General features: G+C 36.9%; 1 protein-coding gene across 5 annotated transcripts in view; it reads left to right on the top strand.

The window, feature by feature from the left end:
- Positions 1 to 26,452, top strand: part of DGKI (diacylglycerol kinase iota) — a 501,434-nt gene that overhangs the window by 449,631 nt on the left and 25,351 nt on the right. For 3 of the 5 annotated variants that reach the window (XM_071215292.1, XM_058297427.2, XM_004461659.3), the window contains 2 exons: positions 22,264 to 22,301; positions 25,773 to 25,893. In XM_071215292.1, the coding sequence (XP_071071393.1) occupies positions 22,264 to 22,301; positions 25,773 to 25,893 (159 nt within the window). Of the gene's footprint in view, positions 1 to 10,683; positions 12,570 to 22,263; positions 22,302 to 25,772; positions 25,894 to 26,452 lie in introns of those variants that run through there. The other 2 variants (XR_009185891.2, XM_058297428.2) reach the window with 2 other exon arrangements.

The following is a 26,452-nucleotide window of genomic DNA, read 5'->3' as shown; positions in this document are numbered from 1 at the left end:
GCTAAAATCTACTCCCATTACCTATTGGATGAATTGTTTCCAATATTCCAATAATTGTGCTCAGCTCTTCAATATTCTATTTAACATGGAATAGAAATTCCTAAATGACGGAATCTTTGTCTTCCTCTACTGCTTATGCTTCATTTGCCATCTCTTTCCTTTCTCCAGTCAATGCTTTATGTTCCAGCCATGTAAACCCACATATAATTTTTGGAACTTACAGGGTAGCTCATGTCTTCCTGTGCTGGTATGACAGGAAGCTATTCTACCTTTTTTCCACATAGACAGTTTCTACTTATGTTTTGAGAACTTTCTTAGTCATTTCATCCCCTATGAAAGCCTTCAGATCTACTTATCATTGTGCCAAATATTTTTCTTCATGCTGGAGCTTAACACACACATTTGATACTTTATCTATATCCCCTACTACACTGCACTTTGAGTTCTTTGACATAAAACCCAACAAATAGCAGACTCTCAAAAATGTTTATTACATCAACCAATTAAGACAATAGAGAGGGAGATTTAGGTAAACCTTTTCTGGTTCCAAATTTAAATTTGTTCCAATATTGGAAGAAAATAGAATTAATCATTGGGCAAGTTATGTTCAGGGCCATTAAGTCTGCATTAGACAATAGAGCACATAATGGTCACCCATTATTATACACTATTTGGCTGATTATGTGGGTATGACCAGGTTTTTGGTTATGCATTTGGTGACTTTCCAAGGCACCATGGTCCTAGAGCTCCATGTTCAAATGATAAAATAGAAAATTGTTTTTGGTTCTTATTTTGAACTAGGGTTCACTTTAGTGCTTTTTGGTTGATTTGCCTTTTTATCTATTAGAACTTATCCCTCATTCCAAAAGTAAAGAGACTTCTGAATTGCAATCTATACTCCACTAGTAATTTTGAAAGAGTTATGAAGTATCACTGGACATACAGCAAGATCCTTTGAAATTCTGAAAGGTTACTACTACCAGAAAGGCTTTATTAGTACTAATAACATTCAGATTTATTATTTGAATAGCTGGTACATGCAACTAGTTGAAGAAACAATATCCAAGTTAGAAAGCTTCTATATTAATAGCTTTAAGAATTTTTATACATGCCCATGCCTTTTCATTTGCTTCAGCAACTTCCAAAACTAGTTAATATGTAATGAAAAATTATAATGCCAATTTATCTAATTTTATCTCATTTTCATCTTCTAGCCTATTTATGATTGGGAAAAAATATTCTTCTCTTATTTGATCACCAAGATTTTCTGTCTAGCACCCAAAATTTTTCTTTATGATTATACATTCTTAAAGAGTTCATATTTACTATGCCTAATAGAATAGCTCTTGAATGGCATATCATCAATTTTATATAACATTTGTACACATATAAATGATATTGCAATACTTTTGCAAGTGAGGTAAGAAGTAGCATTTTTTTTCCCCTCAAGTTTACAAGTGGAAAATTTGAAGTATGTTGGGCAAATGGATTGTGAAATTGGATATAAAACCCTGTGCCTTTTGATTTTCTAATTTGTTTGCTCTCCACCAATTATTCTGCTTCCCTTTTTAATAAATAATCCGGTCAAAGCAGGCTTCATTCTTTGGAAAATTTAATGTTCCAAAGTTCAAGAGCCCCTATTATTCTCCATTTCTACAGATTACCACCTCATTCAAAGTATGCTTAAATAATGTGGTTTTTCCCTTTCTTGGGCCCAGTTTCCTTATCTTTAAAATGGGCCTAATCATATATATCCTGCCTACATCACAGGATTATTGTGAATTCAAATGAAACATCTAGTTTGCTAAAAGCATCCCAAATGTAGCATCCAGGTAGTGGAAGATGAAGTATGAATTTACCAGTGACGTTTGCTCAGCATTGCATACTCCCTTCATCAGAAATGTCAAAAGATGTTCAAGGGTAAACTGTTTCCTTCAATAGTAATGTTAAATGTTAAATGTTCATTTAATGCTTTTTCTATCAGGGGAAGATTGTTTAATATGCATGTTAGCTTATTTCAGCTCATGATTGTATATGTATGTAATATGGTAATAATAGAATTGGTGTTGCAAGATATAAATGAAACCCTAAAATGTTTCTGTTTATATACTTGTGTACCAAAGCCATTAAGAATAAGGGATATAATTTATTGCATACTTATTGTATAGTAGGCATTGTGCTAAAGTGCTTCAACCACATTATTTCATCTTTAGCAAATAACACTGTATAGATGAATTATCTCCAGTTTTAGAGCTGAGGAAATGGGCTCAGAGTGCTTAAATAACTGGCTTAAGGTCATACAACTAGTAAGTAGTAGAGTTAATTTTCAGACTCAGTTCTAACTCCCAAATTATTGCTCTTTTATCTACAATGTCCCTGGAAAAAGAAGAAATGACTGTCAGCTTTATGGCAAATTTATAGATTTACAGAGAAAATATATGTTTTTTCACTAACAAGAGTTTAGTTACTACTATGTAAGTAATTTCTTTTTAATGGCAAAAGAAAGACAAAACCTAAAAATAACAACTCCTCCCTTCTGCTGGAAATGATTTGTCCCTGTAGAAAAAGTAAATACCAATGTCACATTCTCTCATAATTAGTTAACTGAGTGAAACCAAAGCTTCAGGGAAACCTGCCATGCAAAATCCCAGTAGAAACATTACATTTTAATGTTATATCTGGAAGCTGGAGTCCTACTTCTTGTCAAAAGATAAGCTTGTCAGTGATTGAGTGCCCAGTCATATGAGTTTCCTCAGCATTTCAAGTCTATTACTTCATCATTTAAGCTACTCCTGAAGCCTCCTTTTGTGCCCACACTCCCCCCTGCTCTCAGCACTCATATCTTCTGTGTGATCTTACCCTGCTTCATTTACAGGCCTTTAAGAATGCCTTTCCTGTGCTGCTACCTGTGCCAGCACCCTAGGAAAAGCCATCCTCCAGCTACAGTCTGTTCACTTACAAAATAAAAGACTAATTTGGCTCTTTTGAAAGGTAATACCAGCAAATTCCTTCATTTCCCCTGGAACATCTGAACCAGGCATTCTTGCTGTAATGCCTCCCAGACCTGTTGGCAATAGTGGCAGTCATATTATATGGTAATTTCTTGGTTGCAACAGTTAAAGTAGTGAGCAAGGATTTGGATAGCTGGTATCTGGAAATAAAATTGTAACAACCTCATTTGCTAGAGTAAGTGTCCAGGGATGAGGCCACTGACAGACTTGGAGACAGCTGCACTTTGCAGTAGGTTGTTCAAGGAAACAGCCTGATCTAAAGCTCTTTGAGGCATCACCAGCTACTATGGATAATTTGGTTTTCAGATGTTATTTGCCGTGGCCAATATAAGAGGTGCATTTTTTTCTTATATATGTATACATATAATTTTTATAGAAACGGAATATTCAGCAAACTGTGTAAAACTTATCTGCTCAGTTGAAATAATAACCAAAAGAATCTGTGTACCCAGCCTCCAATCTGGAAATAGAATATTTGTAGTAACCCGGAAGCTTCATACTCTTTGCCTTCCTGATTATGTTTCCTTATTCCCTTCCCTCTCATGTTCAGGTATAACTGCCATCTGATTTTTTGTTAAACATTTCCTAGTTTTTCTTTATCATTTTACTAAACATATGCATATCTCACATATGACTATATATGTACATATACCTATAAATATCCCAGATATATGTATCCCACATATATACATATGTGCATGTGATTTTGTCAGTTTTAATTTTCATAAGTTGAGCCATGCAGTATATTCTTCTGTAGTTCATTTCTTTTGTTTAAAATTATATCCTTGTGGTTTAAAAATTTTGATGTGTCATTTCATTAATTTATTTTTCATGTTGTAGAATATGCTATTGTATGAATATGTAGCAATTTTTTTATCCCTTCTGTATTAGTCAGCCAAAGGGGTGCTGATGCAAAATACCAGAAATCAGTTGGTTTTTATCAAGGGTATTTATGTGAGGTAGAAGCTTACAGTTATCAGGCCATAAAGCATAAGTTACTTTCCTCACCAACGATTTTGCCAGGTATTGGAGGAAGATGGCTGTTGACATCTGCCAGGGTTCAGGCTTCCTGGGTTCCTCTCTTCCCAGGGTTTTCCTTCTTCTGGGCTCAGGGTTCTTCTCTTCCCGGGGCTTGCTCCTCTTTCTTCTGTGTGCTTACTTCCTGGGGACTCCAGCTTAAGACTTCAGCATCCAACTCCAACATTGAGAGCCCTCAACTCTGTCCTTTTCCATGCCTTTTATCTGTGAGTCCCCACACCAAATGGTGGGGACTCAGTGCCCTACTGGCACAAAAGGTTTATATAATTACTTTATCAAGTAAACCTATGAATCCAATATAATTTAATATGCCCAGAGGAAAAGAACAGTTTACAAACATAATCCAATATTTCTTTTTGGAATTCATCAATAATATCAAACTGCTACACCTTCTATAAACAGGAATGCATGTGTAGACTCCAGTTTTCTTGCTATTGTAAACAATACCATTACAGAATTATTTTTCATAACTTCTGGTGCCCATGTGCAAGAATCTCTCTAGGTTTTAAACCTGAGTGTCTCAGTTTTCCAGAGCTGCTATGACAAACACCAGGAACTGGTGTTTAAACAACAGAACTTATTGAAACAACAGGAACTTATAGTCTCTTGGTTTTGGAGGCTAGAAGTCCAAAATGAAGGTCTTGACAGGCCATGTTTCTCTGGAGTCTGTAGCGTTCTTGTGGTATTTTGCCGGCAATCTTTGGGGTTCTTTTGCTTGAAGCTCTACCTCTATCACATGGAAATCTGCCTCATTCTCTGGCTTCTTCTGAGTTCTGGCTCCTAATTCTGTGACCAATATCTTTTGCTTATAAGGACTTCAGCCATATTAAATTAAAGCTCACCCTGTTAGAATTTGGTCTCATCCAATAGGATAGGTTCTCTTTACAAATGAGTTCATACCCAAAGGTCCAGGTGTTAGGACTTGATCATGTCTTTGTGGGAAACACAATTCTGTCCACCCCACTGGGATGGCATAGTTAGGTGGTAAGGTTTATCTTATCATGTAGTGACAAATTGTTTTCCAAAGTGGTCATTCTAGTTTACATTCCAGCTGCAATGGATAAAAGTTCCCATAGATCTACCTCCTGGCTAACATTTGATGTTAACCAATTAAAAATTTTTGGCCAGTCTATGAAATGATATCTCATCATAGTTTTAATTTGTATTTCAAAGATTACACAACAGATTGAGTATCTTTTCATATATTAATAAGCCATTTGGTTTTACTTTTCTATGAAATGTTTACCCATTTCTTTTGCCACTTTTTTTCCTGTTGGGTTGTTTGTCTTTTTCTTTGTGATTCATAGACATTTTTTTAATGTGTTCTAGATACACATTTTGAATTGATTTTATGTGTTGCAAATTTTCTCCAGTTTGTGGCTTGACTTTCAAGCTTTATTTGGTATCATCTGATGAACAGATGTTCTTTATTTTAATGTAATCAAATTATTAATATGTCTCTATGGTTTATACTTCTGGTATGTTTTTAAAAGAAATCCTTTCATGCTTAAATCATAAATATATTGACCCATATAGTCTTCCAAAATTTTTATAGTGTCACCTTTCATATTATGTCTTTGCTGTTGGAATTGTTTTTGTGGCTTGGTGAGAATAAAGGGCCAATTTTATTTTGATTGTTTTCATGTAGATAACCAGTCAACTCAGTATCACTTAGTTCCTTCATTGGCTTGCAAAGGCTGTTTTGTCTCTTGATATATGGGGATTTCTATGTCTTTTATTCTATTTTATTGGTACATATGTATATTCCTATACCAAAACCACATTGTGTTAATTAATGTAACTTTGAAATAAATCTTGGTATCTGGTAGAACACATATCATGGGACTTGTTCTTATTCAAGAGTATCTTGCTTACACTTGGCCCTTTGTTCTTTCATATAAAGAACAAGTTTTGTGTCAATTTTTGTGTTGTAATTTTCATGGAAATGGATTGAATCTATAAATCAGTATAAAGAGAATTGACAGAGTCTTTCTATTCAAAACCAGGATAACTTTTACATTTAATTTGCCTTTTTAAATGGCTATCAATAAAATTTTATAATTTTCTTTATGAAGGGTTTGGCCATCTTTTATTAAATATATTCCTATATACTTTATATTATTTACTGATATGTGTTATAATATTATATGTTATATTTTTAAAATTATATTTTCTAAGTCATCATTGCTGGTATATTGAAATGCATTTGACTTTTAAAATTTTGTTTCTGTATCAAGAGTTATGGTAAACTATTAAGTTTGTAAACTATATTTGGAGGATTCTTTTTGTGGAATAAGAACTCTATATAGCCAATATCATCTACAAATAATGAAAATTCTTTCTCTTTGTTTCTAGTCATTATGCTTTGTATGCATTTCTATGGTTCTTTTTTTCTGGTTAGATCCTCTAAGACAATATTGAATAGAGGTAGAGATAGTCAGTTATAGTTAGCTGAATGGTCACCCTTGAAAAGTTATGCATGCATATCCTAATCTCCAGAATGTGTGACTATTTCCTTATATGGCAAAAAAAAAAAAAAGTGATTAAATTAAGGATCTTGAGAGGAGGAACTTACCCTGGACTCTCTAGGTGGAATTTAAATGCAATCACATAATCCTTATGAGAGAGGCAGAGGGAGTTTTGTCACAGAAAAGAGGAGGCAGTATGAAGACAGAGGTAGATATTGGTGTGATGCAACCACTAGCCAAGGAATACCCAGAGTCACCACAAGTTGGATAAGGCAAGGAATAGATTCTCTCCTAGAGCTTCTGGAGGAAATGTAGCCCTGCCAACAGCTTGATTTCAGACTTCCAGCTTTCTGAACAATGAGGGAATAAATTTTTATTGTTTTAAACCACAAAGTTTGTGGTAAGTTAATACAGCAATCCTAGGAAACTAATACAGAATTTGGTACTGGGAATTGTGATGCTGCTATAAATACCTAAAGATATGAAGTGACTTTGAACTTGGGTAATATGTACAAGATAGAATAATTTTGAGAAGCATGATAGAAAAATTCTTGATTGCTTTGAACAGATTGTGGATGGAAATATGCATATAAAAGGTACTGCTGGTAATGTTACAGAAGGAAATGCAGAGCTTATTATTGGGAAATGGAGGAAAGGTTTTACAGTGGCAAAACCTTATTTAATTGTGTTCTACAGTTGTGCGGAAAATGGAACTTGTAGGTGATGAATTTAGCTGAGGAGGTTTCCAAGCTAAGTGTTGAAGGTGTAGTCTGATTTCTTCATGCTCCTTATAGTAAAATGTTAGAGGAAAGAACATACAATGATGAAATAACTGTTGAGCAAAAAGGATCCAAAACTTAATCATTTAGGAGATTCTCAAATTATCCAGCTAGAAGATTTACCATTAGGAAAGAGTTCTGGAGATAAGGCCAACGTGTGGCTAGACAACCTTTTGCTGAAAATAGGAGGTATATAACTTATGGTCCACTCAACCATCTCACTGGAAACTAGGAACAGTAATGGGGTTATCAAAGAGATCTGTGGAACACCCTCTTGTCTAATGGTGTAAATATCCATTATATAGAGAGGATACCCATAAGGCTTTTGAGAATGTTGTACCAGCAGAGACACTGCCAACCTACGTTGAAAAGGACACAAAAGATAGGAGATGAAGGAGGGTTATCAGACTTCCGGTATTTTACAGGCAGGAAATGGGATGATAGAGCTACTCAGCTGCAAACATATGCTTCCTGTGGTAGTCAGCCAAAGGGGTACTGATGCAAAATACCAGAAATTTTTTGGTTTTGTAAAGGGTATTTATTTGGGGTAGAAACTTACAGTTACCAGGCCATAAAGCATAAGTTACTTCCCTCACCAAAGTCTGTTGCCACATGTTGGAGCAAAATGGCTGCCAGTCTCTGCGAGGGTTCAACTTTCCTCTTCCTCTTAAGGCTTCATGGTCCCTGTTTCTTCCAGTATCAGCTGTAGCCTGGGATAAGTCTCTTCTCTCTCCTGGGGTTCATTTTCTCCAGGCTCAGCTGCTTTGCTCTCTCCACAAAGCCAGCTGTAAACTATCAGGCGAATGACTCTTCTCTCTTCCCAGGGCCTCTGCTGTGTGTAATGGAGCCTTCTCTCTTTCCTCACCTATCTTCTTCTCTGTGTATTTACTTCCCAGGTCTCCAGCATTAAAACTCCCACTAACTTCTCTGCCATGAGTCCCTGCCCACCAAAGGGCTGGGGACACAACATCTTACTGATGTGGCCCAATCAAAGCCTTAATCACAATTGAATTAAGTAAAAGTGAAACCTCTGAAGTTAATACAATCTAATATACCTGGAAGAACAGGCCAGTTTACAAGCATAATCCAATATCTATTTTTGGAATTCATAAACAATACCAAACTACTATACTACCCTTCAAGAAAAAGTAGAAATTATTCTGAGCCCAGAGCTGTGGAACCAGAGGCTGGGGCCATGTACAGAAAGGCAAAGGCATGAGCCATGGGTTCAGAGGCAGAGACTGATGGAGGCATGGACCCAGAGGGTAGAGCTGTGGGTTCAAAGGGTGAGCCTGGAGCCACGGATTATTATTCTCAGTCCTTGAAATCTAATGGAATTTCTTCTGCTGGAATTTGAAGTTGCTTGAGACTGGTGACCCCTAAATTCTTTCCGTTTTCTCCCTTTTGTGATGGAAATGTCTATAACTATTATCCTATGCCTGTCCTCCCATTGTATCTTGGAAGCAAGTAATTTGTTTTCTAGTTTCACAGATCCACAGATGTGGATCCCAGAATGGATCATTCTCATATAATGCTTGGATTATATGATGAGATGTGGGACTTCTAAACTGATCTTGATAAGATTTAGATTTAGAGTTGATTTTGGACTTGGGTTGATGCCATAATGGGTTTTGAGATTTGGGAGGATGTAGGGATGGGGTGAATGTATTTTGTGTGTGGAACAGATGTGACTTTTGGGAGCCAGAGAGCAGATGTTTGTGGGCTGAATGAATGTTGGCCTGCAAAAAGATATGCACATGTCCTAATCTTTGAAACCTGTGAATATTGCTTTTTATGGAAAAAAAAAAAAAAGTGATTATGACTCCCTATGGCAGGAGTTGGGATCAAATTAAGAATCTTGAGAGGAGGAGATTATCTGGATCATACTGCCTCCTCCCTTGCCTTAAATATAAACACCTGCATCCTTTTAAGGGAGAGGCAGAGGAAGTTTTGAGACAGAAGAGGAGGAGACAATGTGAAGACAGAGGTAGCAATCAGAGTGATGGGGCCACAAGTCAAGGAATAAAGGAATTGCCACAAGCTGGATGAGTCAAGGAACAGATTTTCCTCTAGATCCTTTTGTGGGAGTATAGCCCTACCAACACCTTGATTTCAGATTTCTGACCATTACAGTGTGCCATTTTGTGATGACTTTGGGCCATCCACTACAAATTTGTTAGTGTTCCTTTTTTTCCTTCATATCTCTTTACTTACTATGGAATTCCTCAATGGCTTTTTATGTTGGATCTAAACTTCTATTGCTCACCTTTGAGGCTTGTCTCCACCCTTGTGTAGTTCATGTTTCTTAAGTGAATTATTTCTATTGCCCTGCTTGTAGGCCCTTGAGCATTTCCCATCTCCCTTGTATTCACTCAGCCATACTGTTTATATTGTCTCCTACAATCTCTCTGGCAGACCACCTTCATTGTCCTTCTTTCAAATCTCTCCTCAGTGCTCATTAATTCCTGTGTCTTGGAACCACCTCCCTAGATTTTAAGGACAAACAATGATGAATTTTCCTGACAACATAAATGCCCATGATTTCTCCTTCCCTATTCACTTAGTGTTTTTTTTTTTTGAGAGTATTCCAATTTTTTTTCCCTCGTGGGTGGCGTTGCCTTTCATATTTAACTATAAACCCAGTGAATAGAGACACTGCCTAATTCTTATGCTGTACCCTGGCACAGAATTGGTTCTCTATACACAAGTCTTACTGTTAAATTTGCTGTGGTATGTGTGTTGGCAAACAAAAGCTTTCAGTACACATCTTTGAAATCTAATGTAGCTTCATTAATATTGTTCCCTGTTGTATAAGGTATGTCAGTCCTATTCCTTTTTGAAAGGGATTCAGTTACTAATGAGTTGAAAAGATGGCCTTCTAAGGTGGTCTCACTGGGTGTCCCCCAAAGACTGTGAAAGAAAAGGAATAAAAATAACAGCATGCATTTCCTTGGTTAGTCTTCTTTCACAAATCCTAGGAAAATGGACAATCCGCCACTGATTGAATAGGAAAATAAAACAAACTAGAAAATGCTGGTCTTTCCACAATCAAGGCGATATTATTTTAATGTGTTCCCTGACCTAACTATTCTCTCTCATCCCACTTTAGTAAATATCAATATTGATTGTAACATATTATCCTTTCCATCCTTTTAGTTTCTTTGGAATGCTTTCTTGGTGATAATTATCTTTGGATGCCTGATTGTAGCTATGTGCTTGAGGAGTGGGGTGTACTCTTTACTCCTAAGATTTACCTGAAATTTTACTTTAGATTGCCTTTGGACTCAGAGAATATTATAGTTAAAGTATTAAAAACATTGTAAATTAAGAAAGTAAAGGAAAGAACAGAAAGAACAATTTGCTCCTGGTTTCCTTTTCAATGAACAGGTAAGAAGAGGCCATCAAATGAGGTGATATGTCGTGATTTTCCAGCAACAAATGAAGCTATCATAGATTTCATCCCACAGATAAGTCCAAACAGTTTTTACAAAGGGAGTAAGAAATACCTCATTATGGAAGTTGGAAAAACCAGGTACCTGCCTGGCTCTGCTCTGCACAGGCAGCGTGACCTTGACAAATCACTTCCCTCAGATCTTGGTTTCTTTACCCAGAAGGCAAAGCCGGATGGCCTCGAAGACCTCTTCTGCTCTACAGACTCTTAAGCCTCTGAGTCATGAAGGATTATTGGACAATGAAATACATGAGGAAAAAAAGTAAAATAAAATTATACCTTCAATGTTAGGAAACTACTTTGGAGACACCTATGTTCTGCTCTCTACGGGGCATGTTTGCGGATTTCTGCAGATGAGTGCCAGTATTTTATTTCTGCTTGAACTACTATCACCACACGCCACCATATATCCACTCTTTGAAAAGAAAAAAAGAAGTTTGCAAGTATATAAATGTGGCAGGCAGCTTCTATACAGTTAGTTTACTTTAACAAGGTTAAAAAAAAAAAAAAAGCATTACTATTTAATTATGCCGCTTCCATTTCTTCTCCTGACAAAGCAAAGCTCTACTGCTGATGGAAAAAGGAATTTGTAATGTCAGAATCCACTCAATTTTCCCGAGTCTGGTGAAATGTACGTCCCCTCCTCCATCCTAGAGAGTGAAAGCAGTTGTTTCAGACATTGCAAAAAAAGTAAAAGTGGTGTTTTACAAGACAGAAAAAGGTCATTTAAGCCATACTGTCTGTGTGACTGTTTGCTGTTTCTCTGACCATGTGCCTTTCTAGTTTCCATGTCTTCCTTAAGTAACCTTGAAGGCTTTGTCTCATTTTTGGAAAATGTAGCCCTCCTGAAGGCACTCTTCTTCAGGCATCTGATTTCCTAGCAAGCTGTCCTTTCTGCTATATATTTAAGCTCCTATTATCTTTGAGGAGGATGGTGGATAGTCTACGACCAAAGGTCATCCATTCTGAAAATGGAGTAGCTGAGTGATTTTCATTGACATTATGGGAAAAACAAAAGGAAAAACAAACAGTCTTTGGCCTCAGATTATTCTCTGTGTCTTGGAAGGTGTTCTACCAATGTTTTCTTTCCACTCTATTCCTGACTCATTTCTTCTTACACTCTTTTCAGAAATCCTGCTTTCTCAAGTGAAACTGCTTATAGCTTCTACCCCTATGCTTCTATGCCAGCACCTCTTTTCTATAGGAAATTTCTCCTTCCATCTTTTCAGCCAACGTTTTGAATAATTTCTTACAACTTCCCTAGGATAATTTTCTACATCACTCTGTTTCTTTAGCAATTAGGGGGCCACATTTAACAGGTGCACATGTATTACTTTATAGATACTCTCATTCTTCTTTGTTAGGAGTAAATGAATCCTAGAAATGTATTTTATTCTCTTCATAGCAACTGGACAGTAAAATACTGACCTTCAAGGAGTTCACTGAGGCTTACTAATATACTGAAGCCTATCCCATTTTGCATTTTATCTTTTGAGCAAGCTTCAGAACTAACGATGTACTTTATAATTATTGTTTTTAAGACATGATGTTTGCTTCTCAACTAGCATGATGTTAAAGCGAGTTAAGACTTATTTTCAAATATCTGAAATAATGTGCTTAATTTTTACTTGCTTCCAGCTAACATCTGTCTTCTGTTGATATGGGGAAGATTCATAGTTAGTTTGTATCATGACTTATTTGCAAACACAAATTATCTTGTCCATCTTTACTATAATAAGTGAGTGCAGGCTGTACAAATTTTCTTTTTTTTATTTGTAAACTTACTCTACATGCACTTAGTTGTTGTACATCCCTTGCTTTATTAATTCCTCTGTGACTTTACTTTTGTTCTATCAAGGAGTCCTTTGGCTAAGTCTGTTCTACTTTTTAATAAAAAGTCCTTCAGTTTACAGAGTGCTCAGTTTGCTGCCAGGCACTGATAAGGTATTTAATGTGCATCCCAATGACCGGATGACCTAAAAACCTATAATCTTTTTGAACTCTAGAACACACTCATCTATACTTGGATCCTGGCCTTAAACACCATTTCCTATACAGTCCTGATATTTGGTTAAAACCAATAACCATCCATCACTTTCAAGTCATGTCAGATATGCTTATAGCTATCAGTGAATGAAATATGAGCACACTTTTTCAACCTAAGTTTCTTTTAGAAGTCCTGAAGGACAATGATAAAATACATCAAATAAATTAGAGGAGACTGATCATAGGAGGAATGCTGACCTGAGAGAAGGACAAAGCCAGAGACCTGATACTATCTCTAAGAACCTCTGTAAAAGTCATTAGGAGCTACTGGCCAGCACCTTCTCATCTGTTTTGTAACTTCCTTTCATTTTTTTTTTTTTTTTTAAAGATTTATTTATTTATTTAATTCCTCCCCCCTCCCCTGGTTGTCTGTTCTTGGTGTCTATTTGCTGCGTCTTGTTTCTTTGTCCGCTTCTGTTGTCGTCAGCGGGCACGGGAAGTGTGGGCGGCGCCATTCCTGGGCAGGCTGCACTTTCTTTTCACGCTGGGCGGCTCTCCTCACGGGCGCACTCCTTGCGCGTGGGGCTCCCCCACGCGGGGGACACCCTTGCGTGGCACGGCACTCCTTGCGCGCATCAGCACTGCGCATGGGCCAGCTCCACACGGGTCAAGGAGGCCCGGGGTTTGAACCGGGGACCTCCCATATGGTAGACGGACGCCCTAACCACTGGGCCAAAGTCCGTTTCCCTTCCTTTCATTTTTGAAGCAAACAAGAACTTTATTTGTTCTTCCATTTCTCTTACCCACAAAGGATTATAGATTTTTCTTCCAAATTCTAGGAGAGCAAAAATAAGCAAAGTTAGTCAATCTAAATAAAATTCTCTCAACAATCTAGGGTGAAGGACCTTCAGAGAATACTATAATATTTAAAACTCTCTTACATTTCTAAAGCAGCTTACAATGTACTAGGCATTTTAAGATATATTACTTCATTCAAATGTTAGGAAGGAGGAAGAGTGTTATTAGGTATTGTGCTTATTTTGGATACAAAAATTAGTAGGAATAATCGGATTAAAATTCTTTACAAATATGAAAAATCTACCTTGATGGAAGTTTAATATTTACTGAACAAAAATAGTTAATAGGACTCTATAAAATTGATAGTAGAAATAAATTTATATTTTTCTACCTTTAAAGGAATAATTGGCTATTACTTAGACAGTATTACCACATAAAATGTATTTGACCAGTATATCCAAAGATGATTTTAGTTTATCATCCTTAGAGAAAATATTAATTTTGAGTTGTATGGATTGGCAAGGAGATATCTCAAGATCCTCTCCTGGTCCCCCTTGGGACTATTCACACACAGCTGACTAAAAGTAATGTTCTATTACTGTAGAAAAGCGAGAAGCCTAATGACCTATGAGTTTGTCTTCAATAACCTAATGCTCAAAGAAAATTAATTAACCCATGAATTTTATATTAACACTAATGCAGGGCTTACTACTCATGCTCTAGGAAGCAGCATGCATCAATACTTAATCTAGGGTTTGATATGAACCATAAAGTATACATTCCTGGTCTAGTGAGGACTCATAATGCTGTTTTGCTGAACCTAATAATCAGCATTTGGTTCCCAAAGAGATTTTTTTTCAGATTACCTAATCTTTTTTAAAAATAATTTATTGAAGTATATCACTTGTACATAAATATACATAAATAAGTGAATAGTAATAGTTGTGAACTTACAAAACAAACATATATAACATCATGCAGGACTCTCATAACTCACCCTACCGCCAATACCTTGCATTGTTGTTAAACATTTTTAACTAATGATTAAAGAGCATTGTCAAAATATTACTAATAACCAAGAGATTTTAAAGAGTTTGTAACTCTAAAATAGATTTCAAGATAAAGCAATGACTTTTTGTCTATTCACTAGAATGTGTTCTTAATCCAGAGTTTGCAGAAGATTTGAAGTGCAAGCTGACTGAATCATCAAACCATAACTGTCAAACATGTATTTATTAAGCACTTCATGTGTTTCCTGTACTATAGAGTTACCAGTGAAAGATGGAGTATGGATAAAACAAGGAGAAGAATTTTTTTTTAAAAAAAAGGTTACTGTGCTTGTGGCTTAATTGCAGAGATGTATATAGGTGAAACAACAAAGAACAATTTCACAGCAATAGATAAATAAGTGGGATGTTTTGGAGAGACATCTGGTCCCTGCATTGTTGATTGCCAATTCCACTGGTGAATAAGAGAAGTAAAACTGACTGGTTCTGAAGGGAGCACATCCTGAGCTTCTGGCAGTAAGGTGGAGGTTTTCTGCCAGGAGAGAACATGGGACAGGAGCTGCTTGTTTTTTCTCTAAACAGGAAACCTCTTCCATGCTATTAGTAGCTTCAAATGGATTGCTGCAGCAGATGGAAAGAACCAATATACATTCATGCATTCAATTAAGAAACATTAATCGAATTTGGGGATTAGCTCTGTCATTAGAGATTTTAAAAAAGCCTATTTATGTCTCCCATCCATAGTTACACACTCTAAGAGGAATTTGGCACAGGTGATGTTTGAATAGAAGGACTTTGTTGTGTTTAATGGCCTTTAGGTACCACTGATTGATTAATTAAAATGATGATGAATATAAGGGATACCACTGATTAATTAATCCCAATGATGATGAGGTTATTTGGTCCTAAGAGATGTGAGATGTGTGCTCTTTCCCCTCTCTCTTCATATTTCATCATTGGGAGACAATGGAAGAAAGGCTGATAGGTGGAATGTGAGGGATTTACATCTAGAATTAAATGAGTGATCACTTGGCTGTTGAAAGAAAAAGGGGAGAAGACATGGGAGTGTCTCTTCTCGCCACATCTTGTTGAAAAGAGATCAGGGATGTATCTAACCATAGAAAGAATTTCCAATTCAATTCAACAAACATTTGTTGTCTACCCAGTTCTCTACCTTCTTCTTTTTGCTCCAAAGAGCTGATCCTTCAGGTAAGATCTCAGCCATTTTTACTATTCTGCAGATATACTTATGATACAAAGGAGGTGACTTTTTCATGTACAATAAGGTCTCATAAGTGACACAGGTAACTAAGGCTATGGTCATGGCTATTTTCCAGTAATAAATGAAACTCAGCAAGAATGCTCTAACTCAAAGAATATAAAATCCCAGTGTATGGTGTGACAGATTGGTTACAGTTTGTATTTTCGAAGAACAGCCAAAACAATATCTCCCACAAGATACACTCTTCTTACAATGTGGCATTGACACTATTTCAGTTAAGAAGTGAGGTCTGTGTTTTCTCTCCTTGAGTACGGACAGATTTGCACTACAGAGGAAGTGGCACTATGTGATTTCCAAGACTAGGTGACTTCTACTGGTCTTCCTTGGGATGGTTGCTTTTGGAACCTAGCCTCTGTTCCATGAGGAACCAAAGCAGCCCATGGGAAACCCACATGAGCATAACCAAGGCTCTCAGTTGACGCCAGTACCTACTTGCCAGCCATTTATGTGACCATCTTGAAAACAGATCTCTCAACTCTTATTGGAGCTACCAACCTGGTAGAGAAGAGAAGGACTGTCCTTGCCAAATCCTGCCTAAATCACAGATTTTGTGCAAAATAAATAATTGCCATGTTTTAAGACACTGTGTTTTGGGATGGCTTGTTATGCACTAAAAGAGAACTGATACAGATTCGAGTGTCAGTATAGTAATAAATTTGAATTGGCTTTAATATTTAATAAAAAACCCTCAATATTTTACCTATTATTAGTAACAAATAACTTGCTACATATATCATTACAGGTTATAAAATACTCTTTCAGGCCCAGATTGAAATCCAGAAGTCTTTAGAAATACCTAATTCCTCCTTTCTCCCCCTCATTTTAGAATTTCAATATGACTTTGTAAAATAATATTAATTACAGTCATTTTCATGAGCTTCTTCCCACTTGTGCCTAATTAGCATAAATCACAGTGGTTATCCATACCATTAAATTTGTGTTAGATTACATTTGCTATATTTGACAATTACACTAAATTCCATTTTTGTGAGCTGAGCCTTCACAGTTTGTTGCTCCTGTATCATAGCTGGTTGCTCACAAAGTAGAAAATTGGACAGACTGTTTCTGATAAGGCAAACACAGGGAAAACTGTGCAGAAATATGTAGTTCAGAGAAATAGGTTCTTGGTTAGCTGACGGTACAAGCTGCCTGGTGGCCCAGCAACAAGTAATTTGGTTGAATGAAGGAGTAGAATGAAGACTCCAGTCACAATCAGATCAAGGGAATAGTGAGCATATTTGTCACTGATGTGTTCATTACTCAAGATCCCCTTGGGCACAACAAAGAGTTGGGGCTGAAAGTCATAAATCAACTTTATTTCATTTGCCATGTGATGCATTTGTAAAAGTATTAGTCAGGATTATTTGTTTTAATTTTTGGTAGTCAATTCCAAGTTAAATAAAAGACAAACAGAATATCATGGTGGCAGTAACTCTGACCTAGGGGTAAAAATAAAACCAGGAGTCCCTCTGTGTCTCAGCTGGTCTATTCACTAGTTGTGTGACCTCAGAAAAGTCGTTCATTTCTTGAGCCCCGGTTATCTCATCTGTGAAATGGGAGGGCTAGACTAAGGCCAGTTACAGCTCTAGAGTTTGGAATGTGACTAATCCTCGAAAAGATAGTTTAAGGTTACGATTTTTTTGCTTTAGAGAGGAAAATATTTAGGAGTAAAAAGTGTGCAGAACTTGGCAAAGCCAGATTTATTTGCGTGATTCTCAATAAGTCAACTTATTTTTTACCCCCTAGATCTTCACAAGCCATTCTTTTCTCAACATAATTTGTTTTACTTTTAATTTTTCCTTCCACAATTTTTCTAAAAGATTTAAATGACTTATTAATAACAAATAAACAATGTAGCAATAGAATATTAATTTTAAAACTTCAAAATAACTGATCGTGGAAGATTTAACTGTTTTTAGTAGACATATTGCTCAGGGTTATGATTCTATTTTGTATATAATAATATAATTCTTTCCAGTGATCTATCGAGAATCACAAACATATGTCTGACTTTGCCATGTTCTGCTTACTTTTTATTCCTAAAGATTTTCATCTGCAAAGCAAGCATCACAATCTTAAACTATCACCTCAGGAGTGGTCTATTTCAAATTCCAGAGCTGTAATTGACTTTAGTCCAACCCTCTCATTTCATAGATAAGAAATAGTTCTTTTTCTATATGAAAGAGTTAAAAACATCAGTATTCCATGGTCTTCTACACAGAGGACCTGATGGTCAAGCTATCTATCCCTTGAGCATATTTACAAGATGAATCCTCAAAAGAACTGTCTTTAAATCCATTTTTTTTCCTTATGAGAGAACTGAACCTTGGGGAGCTAAATTTGCTTGGTTGAGGTCACAGCTGCTTAATGGTGTTTACACGTTTTAAATCTTGGAAATCTGATTCTTGACTCGATTACATGGTATCCTTTTCTGCTATAAAGCCACATCTTAGTTTGGACTTCTAGAATGTGAACTCCATGAGGGAGTGGCTTTGTTCTGCTTTATCCCCACCATAGGGAACATGGCCTGCCACGGTTGGAGCAGGTGGACTAGCAGCCCCGTGAAGCTGTTTTTCCCTGTCCTGGTTCTAAGATGTAGAAGCCATCTTTTCCTTCCATGCCTGGAAGTCCGAGCATCCAGGGTCTTGGCAATCCAGGCCTAGCAAAGAGAGGCTGTGAGAAGGAAGACAGCAATTCCTTCCTTGCAGTCCTGACTTATCAGTTCCAGGTTTCTGTCTCAGAAATTTTTACTGGGCAGCAAATTATTCAACAGCATGACAGCGACAGAAAAATAAGCCATTTAATATGAACTAATTATTCAATATCTAACCACTGAAAATGACAAACTTCTCAGTTCTGTCCTCAACAACCTTTATGTCCTTTTAACAATTTGACTTCCCTTACTTTTTTGAATTTGGTAATGTTTCCTCTGTATGAAGAATTTTCAGAAAAGGCGAGAAGGCAAACGTAGAACTGAAGTAATAATAAATAATACAGTAATCATAACAAGTCATTATTTGTTTTTATGCCTGCTCTTTCAGAAGGTTATTATAGGGAATTGAATACTAATGGATTCAGTTTCTTTATGCAGAGGAAATGTTAAACAACAGCACACATAGGGAAGGACATTAATCAGAAGAGAGAAGTGAACATTGTGCCTAATAATCTTTGCATAATAGCTACCCTTGGGTGTATTGCTTGACTTAAAAATAAATATTCATGCTTTCTATATCCAGTACAATTGGAAATTATTTGTGGTTATAATTTTGTCATGTCATCCTACCTGTTCATGGGGACTTTAAACCAGGAAGGTGTTAACACCAACAAATATAAAAAGCAATGCTTGCGAATGAGTGTGGGATAGAAGATGGAAGAGGCCATAACCTGAAGATATTCGTTTTCAGGGGAGAAGGGAGCCAGGAACAGGTCATAACTGTTTCCAAGAGAGGAAGAGTAGCGTCCAACTGGCATACTTAGGGCTATTCCTATGCTTCCCTGATTAGCTTTAGATATTTCAGTAACTTCTCATCACCTGCAGGATAAAATCCAAGTCTCTTGGCTAGGCATAAGGGCACTGCCCTAACTGGTATTGTCCCTGTGAAACTCTGCAGCACATTACCTGAGACTGTGCTCCATCTCAGATGTAATGATATGGAGCTCCCTACAGATTCCCACAGACACCATGAGCTTTAGCTTCCGGGTCTTGATATCCTTCCCTTCTCTTACACGAATTTTCTTTGCTAGTTAATTCAGCTTAGCATGTAAGTGGCAGCTTAAACTACACCTCCCCTAGGAATTCTCCTTTGAACTCTATGGCTGGCCAATAACTTTTAACATAGTCTCTCCTATTTTTGTTTGTTTGCCTATTTGCTTATTATTTATGCTTCTTAAATAAATTTTGTCCTTGTAGATTCTTTCCACATCTTGATTTATTGCTTGCACATGCCAAATTTTATTACACAGGTTCTTTAAGTTATGGATTTCTTTTTCTTTTCTCTCTCCACATAACCTCCTTTCTTTTATTTCTGAGAAATGTTTTGAGACAGCCTTGCCAACATAGTCTAAACTGCTGTTTAAATTTCTGTGTGTGTTTCAAGGCTTGCACTAACTGCCCCCGCATGCAATTTTCTTAACTTTATTTCATTCCTAATATGGATATTCTACTTCAGTCAAGAGAATATTCTGTAGTATAAAAGTACAAACTGGTTTGTTCTCCCAGACTTGTGATTGCTTCTGTCACACCCTCCCTGTCCTCTAGGGATTATGTTTTGAGATTAAACATCACCCCATTTGTCTTTGATCTGTGCTTCCCATCTGACATGGTCTACTAAATTATAGTATATATTAATATTATATAACATATTTTTATTAAATTAATTATATTAACAGAGCTATGTCTTTTCAACATCATAGGCCGATTTCACCCTTCTGGTAGGTTTTTTCTGAACTGCCCAATAACTTTTTCATGTACTTGTTTATAGTCACTTAAGTCCTGAAAAGTACTCATTCTTGTTTAGATAGCATATATATTTATAAAGCACTTTATTCTCATGACAGAGAAATGGACAGGGCAGTGTTAACCTTATTTTAAAAATGAAAACATTGGTTCAAAAAGATCGAATGGCTTAAATTCAATAAAATGAGAGACTAGAAAGTATAGAGAGTAGAATTAGATGTCAACCCAGTAGCTTTTTTACATGTCCACAAATCTGAAAACAGTATTATCTTCTATCTTCTGCCTGCCTCATAGAGCCTAGTAGAACTGTGTACATAGTGAATGCACAGGAGGGATGAATGGAGCCTTGGATTGGACAGAGTGGCCGAGGGCTGTGGTGCCACCTAGGTCATTGCCTCTGTTCCCCAAGAGAGTCATTCTACTCTGGACCCCAGTGTCCCCAGCTATCAAATAAAGGGTGAGGCATGATGTTTTCTTAGATTCTTTTGGCACATGATGTTTTGTTAATTTCTTTTTTGTCACCTTTATCTCTTGCCTGTCTCACTCTTCCTTCTTTGCTTCTTTTAAATCAGTTCAACAACAGATTTGCAGCTGTGACATGCAAAGCTTTGTCCGAGAGCCATAGGGCGATAAAAAGAATATACAGCTTACAGACTGTTATGGACATGAAGGATTCCTTTTTCTCTTCCTTATTCTCCATTGCTATTCATTCTTTCCTTCTCCCTGGATCTTTCTTCCTCCCATGCTCAAGAAGGCCTCATCTCCTCCATAGGTTTTCTAGGCTTCTGCTTTAGTTAAAGGGATATCACTTTGTCTTAGTCCTGTGATCGAGTTTAACATGTCTATGTTTCCTTCCATCTGGTTACACAGGACTTGTAAATGTTTAAAGTAAAAGCTCTGAGAGCTTTACTCAGTGATGGGCAGGGACTCCTGTATTTTCATGTGTGATACTGAATTTTTGGTTAACTCTATGTGAGCATCTACTAAAACAAGAAGGATAAAATGATACTTTATAAAATAAATTTAAATTATTTTTCTTTAAATTTTTGTGATCTTAAAGCCTTACAATCAATCTATTGTTTTAAATAGCTTTAGAAGCTAGGTATTAACTTTTCTAATAGGACCATTGAAACCTGATGCAAACAGTTCTTTTTAGGAACTATAATTGTTTTAGAAACTCATATATTCTTCTCTTTTCTTTGTAGGATTTTCTCATTCTTCCTTTGTATCCTATATGATATGCACATATTAGACACATCTATTTTTTTCCCCTAATGCTACATATTCTTCCAATTAATTTAGGTTACCCAAGACCTTTAACATTCTTTTCATAAAAGTCACCAATGAATTAGGTGCCAAACACATGGCTATTTTCTCCACAGTACAATTAAAATATATTTGTTTCCTTTTGGCTGTGTCTGGCCCTTTTCATTACCATGACAGTAGGTATTTATTTACCATTACAAAACACACACAAATACCAGTCATTTCTTGGACCCCAAAGAGCACAGAGTGGAAGGAACTGAAAAGGCAGGAATAATCATGATTGGATACCTACTCTGCATCAGTAATGGACTGGGAACACATATATGATTTCATTATCCCTTTCAACAACCATATAAGAGTTAGACTTGCCATTTTACAAATGTGAAAACTGAGGCTCAGAGCAATTAAACAATTCTCACAGCTAAGACTTGAACCCAATCTGTGTGACTCCAAATTTCATGTTCTCTTTGCTGTATCAGAGGTGGGGTAGAGGTAAGGCTGCAAGTAGGCTCTAGAATTATATATGGGATGGGTGCCTGGGTAGGGAGGGGTTGAGGAGAGGGCCTTAATTTTTTCCCCTAAGATGTAATACTTGGCATGCTTCTTCTCTGGTTTCTGCCCCAAATGTAGATTATTTCTCTAAAATATGGATCCAGCCCTTTGTAATATTCTAAAGATAGGGTCTTCTACTAATGGGGCATCTCTCTTTTGTCTTTCACAGCAATTTTGCAGGCAGTAATAGCTGGTGATCTTATGAAGGTAAGATATCCTCCTTCCAAAGCTTTTGGTGATTACTTAAGAACCTTAAATTAACATCATTCTTCACCAAATCTTTCATGATCCCTTGTCATTGCTCATCCCCCTGCCTGTGCTAAGAAGAAAGAGGAAGGGTGCCCTTTGAGAACTGAGCCTGAGGACTGAGCAGAGAAGATGAGGAGAAACTTTGCAGTATCTCCACTTATGTTCCTAACAGCAAAGGGTTTGTGCAAAGGGCACCTTGATGTTTACCTTGACGAGCTAAAATGGACTGTATGCCCCTGGGATGCAGCTTCCATAGTGCCCAGAATTCCTGCTCTCTAGAAGCTGGCGTGTTAAATAGTTAAAGATTTCCTTTGAAACAGGTCTTGAAATGAACGCACCCGTAAGTATTATCTGGTTGGCACCCAGATGTGTATTCTCTAGGCCAAAATTACTATGATTTTATACATTGGAGACCACAGTTAACCCAAAACAGATCTCTCTGATCCAGCTTGAATATTTTAACCTGAGCTTATATGTTCTGGTGAATTTACTTCAGAGGGAAGGAAACGATCATTGCTGCCTTTAGACTGAATGTGAATTCTGAAGTCAGACTGCCTGAGTTCAAGTCTTGGCTCTGCCATTCATTATATGTGACCTTGTGCAATTATTTAATTCTCTCTGTGCCTCAGTTTCTTCATCTGTAAAATGGGTTTGTCACGAGCATTGAAGGAAATAATATATATAAAGCTCTTAAGACTATACTTATTACACAGAAAGGGCTCTAAAAGTTTAGCTATCTAATATGATTACACTGTTCATCTGTATTTAATAGGTACATATGGTAGAGATACAAATATTTGCTCTATAAGATAGTCTATGAGTATTATAGAAGTTATATTTGTTAATACCATAGTTATTAGTTATATCCCATATCATTTTAAAGCATTGGGATTGGTGACTACCTGTATGTCTCTGAATAACACATACTGGCATTGATCTATTCTACCATGTTGGCAACTGCCAAAGGGTAGAAGTTGTGCCTTACTCATCAGCCTACCTAATATGTTGTCATTGCTGATCAAGAAACCAAAAACTTAAAAAGAAGCTAGAAAGCACTGCCCTGTACACAATATTTCTGAAGAACATCTATTGTGGAAACTAGGGAAAACCTGTGCTGTTTTTAAGAGTTTATTAGTAGAAAACCAAACTTTAGAGGATTGCAAACATCTTGATAAGCATCTTTAGGTACAGAATCCTGAAAATGGTGCCTGTGCCACTGTAGAGTTCATTACCTTTCTAGCAATTGTTTCTCAGTGGAGAAAGGTGCTCTCTAAGCCATATAGCACATTAGTCCAATGCCATTTCCCACAAGTGGATTAAACCTATCCTAGTCTATACTATAAGCAAGACCTTGCATTAGGTTCCCTGAAAAATAACGACATAAGTAAGACCTGCTCTGTGCCCTTGGAGAGGTTATAAGTCAGGTAATTTTGCAGAGCACTGTACATTTAAAATCTTTTCTTCTTACTTTATTATGTGTATGCTTTTAGTTTAGGCTGTGGATTTTCTAGGCCTTGGAGGATTACCACACTTTCTTTGTACTTAACAGAGAATTATTTGAGATATGGGAAATCACCCTATCTAGCCAGGTACATTCTCTATTGTAGTTATTTCCTAAATAGCTACGAAATGGCTAATAACTTCTTATTTACTAAGAGATGAAATATAAGGATTTAGAGATCTCCTTTTACATCTTTCCTACTTTTTTCTTTGTATACTTCCCAAGTATTTTCTTTCTTCTTTCTATATGTTTTTCATTTCTCTTTTCTCTATAGAAAACAAAATAAATATTAAATATTAAACTGGTTGTAAGTGTGTGTGTGTGGTGGGAGGGGCATGAACTAACTATTGGCAAATCAAGAGAGCTCAGGAGTCACTCCAGGATGAGGGTATAGTGAGTAGCTCCTGTATCATAAGATGCTCATTAATGATCTATGCTTGTAGCGGCCAAAATCACCCCAGATAGGATCAAGGCAGCTGATGGATTGGATCTATACTACTCTGTTGAGCCTGAATCAATAGCCTACAATGAAAATGTGTCTCATCTTGAGACATTGCAAGTGAAGAGAACAGGATTCTCTTTTAGACCCTTGTGGAAGACTTCCTGTTTTCTTTCTGCCTATTATACCACACATTAGGGACAAAAGCCCCCAGATATTCCTTACTTCCATTCAACTATTCCTTTTTGATCTACTTCCCAGGAAGTCTTCCATGGGCCCTTTTCCATCCCCTGCTTTATGCTGCCCTACTGCCATATAATAACCTCATCATGGCCCTGTCCCTTATTGTGCAATTCTTTACACTTCTGTCTCTCCCATGAACTGTGAAGTTCTTGAGACCAGAGACTGAATTGTATTTCCCTGGCATTTGGCACATGGCAGCTCAGTGGATGTATTTGAGTAAAGGCATGAACTATGAGTTTATCCTCTTTGACCTTATGATACATCTGATTATTTATAATGTTGTACCATCCAACTTCTTGGGAGTATAACCTTTTGCTTATGACCTTCTGGATTCTTGTTTGTCCTAAAACTATCTTTTACAAGCTTCAGAAAATCTTCTTTCATTCTGATATACTGCAGTGTGGAGAACAGGGACCTTTTACACTTTCCATAGTATTCAGTATTTCATGAACTTAGACTATAACCTAATTTAGCCATCTCTTTTTCCCCGCTTAGGCTGCAAAACTCTAGTTATTTTCCAGCCTTTTCTTATGGAGAAACTACTATGTTCTCTGTATCATTTTGGTTCTCATTCTGCAGAGCATCTCTAGTCTTGTTATGTATGCAATGGATGATTAATGAAAGGTTTGCAGGTTCTCTGTGAGCAAGGGAGCGAAAAGTGTCTGCGTGTGTATATGTGGTGGATGCATGTACATGTGTATTCTTGTGTGCACGTGTGCAGTGATCGTTTACACAGGGAAATTAGAAGCAGCTTTTGTATTGAATAGTTAGGTTGATTTGTACTTGAAGAAAAACTAAAGGACACAAAAAGTCCTTAGCTTCCAGACACTAAGTTATTCTGTTTTATAGCCATATTATTCTTTCATGCAAAAGAATGCTGAGTTAACATAGGGAAACTTTTGTTCTCTTCTCTACTCCTCAGTCTCTTGGGACAGAAACCAGTGCCCACAAAGGGGGAGGGGGTAGGTGGGTAATAATAATAAGAAAAATAAAAGAAATAAATAATTCAGCGTGCTTTAGTTTCCTTTGGCTGCTCAGTACCCGTATACCCTGTCTGGAATTGGCTTGAGACGCTGGCCATATATTTGCGTGATAATGCAATCCAGGAATGTTACTTCATCTCTGACTTTTCTCTGTGTCCTCTGTGGCTGGAAACATTTGTGGTTTGCTCTTATTTTATGGCTGGTTAGCTGTGATCTTTGTTCCTGACTCTGCCTGAGCCTCTTTTCGTATGTCTCTTTTTCAGCTAATAGAAAGCTATAAAAATGGAGGCAGTCTGCTAATTCAGGGACCAGACCACTGTTCACTTCTTCACCATGCAGCTAAAACCGGCAACGGGGAGATTGTGAAATATATCCTTGACCACGGTGAGTAGGCACAGTGAACTTACCAAGGATCACTTCACTTATCCATGAAAAAGATTGAATTTTCTAAGTTGACTTTTGTCCAGGCTAGTTTGAGAATGGCGGAAAAGTTCTTCAACGTTTTGCTGACTCCCCTGTTTATTTGAGGCAGCAGGGATTGCAGACCTCTGACACATATGGGCTGTCTTAAACAAGAATGAATAGACATAATTTCCACATTGAGGCCCTTACAGGGGATGTTGGCACTAATTAAAAAAAAAATACAAAAACAAAATGCAGTCTGGCATAAAGTGCTTTATTTTTTCTAAAGCTTTTTTGGTTGGGGAAATTAACTGGTTGCTTTCAGGTACTTAATCCATATCCATAGCTGATCATTCTGAGGATTTATTAGAACATTTTTTTCTATCTTTCTGGTTTCTCTTTTTTTTACCTTTGGAATCATATTCATCTTTTCAAACTAAATCACACTTAATTCTCTTTGAAACATCCTGATATCTTTGTGTCTTATGTAGCAGGCCATGTTCACCTTCTAGGCAGCCTACTAACTGGGTTACTAATTAGC

This window comes from Dasypus novemcinctus, chromosome 5, assembly GCF_030445035.2.
Source record: "Dasypus novemcinctus isolate mDasNov1 chromosome 5, mDasNov1.1.hap2, whole genome shotgun sequence".
Classification (NCBI taxonomy): Eukaryota; Metazoa; Chordata; class Mammalia; order Cingulata; family Dasypodidae; genus Dasypus; species Dasypus novemcinctus.
This window is presented reverse-complemented; position numbering and strand designations above follow the sequence as displayed.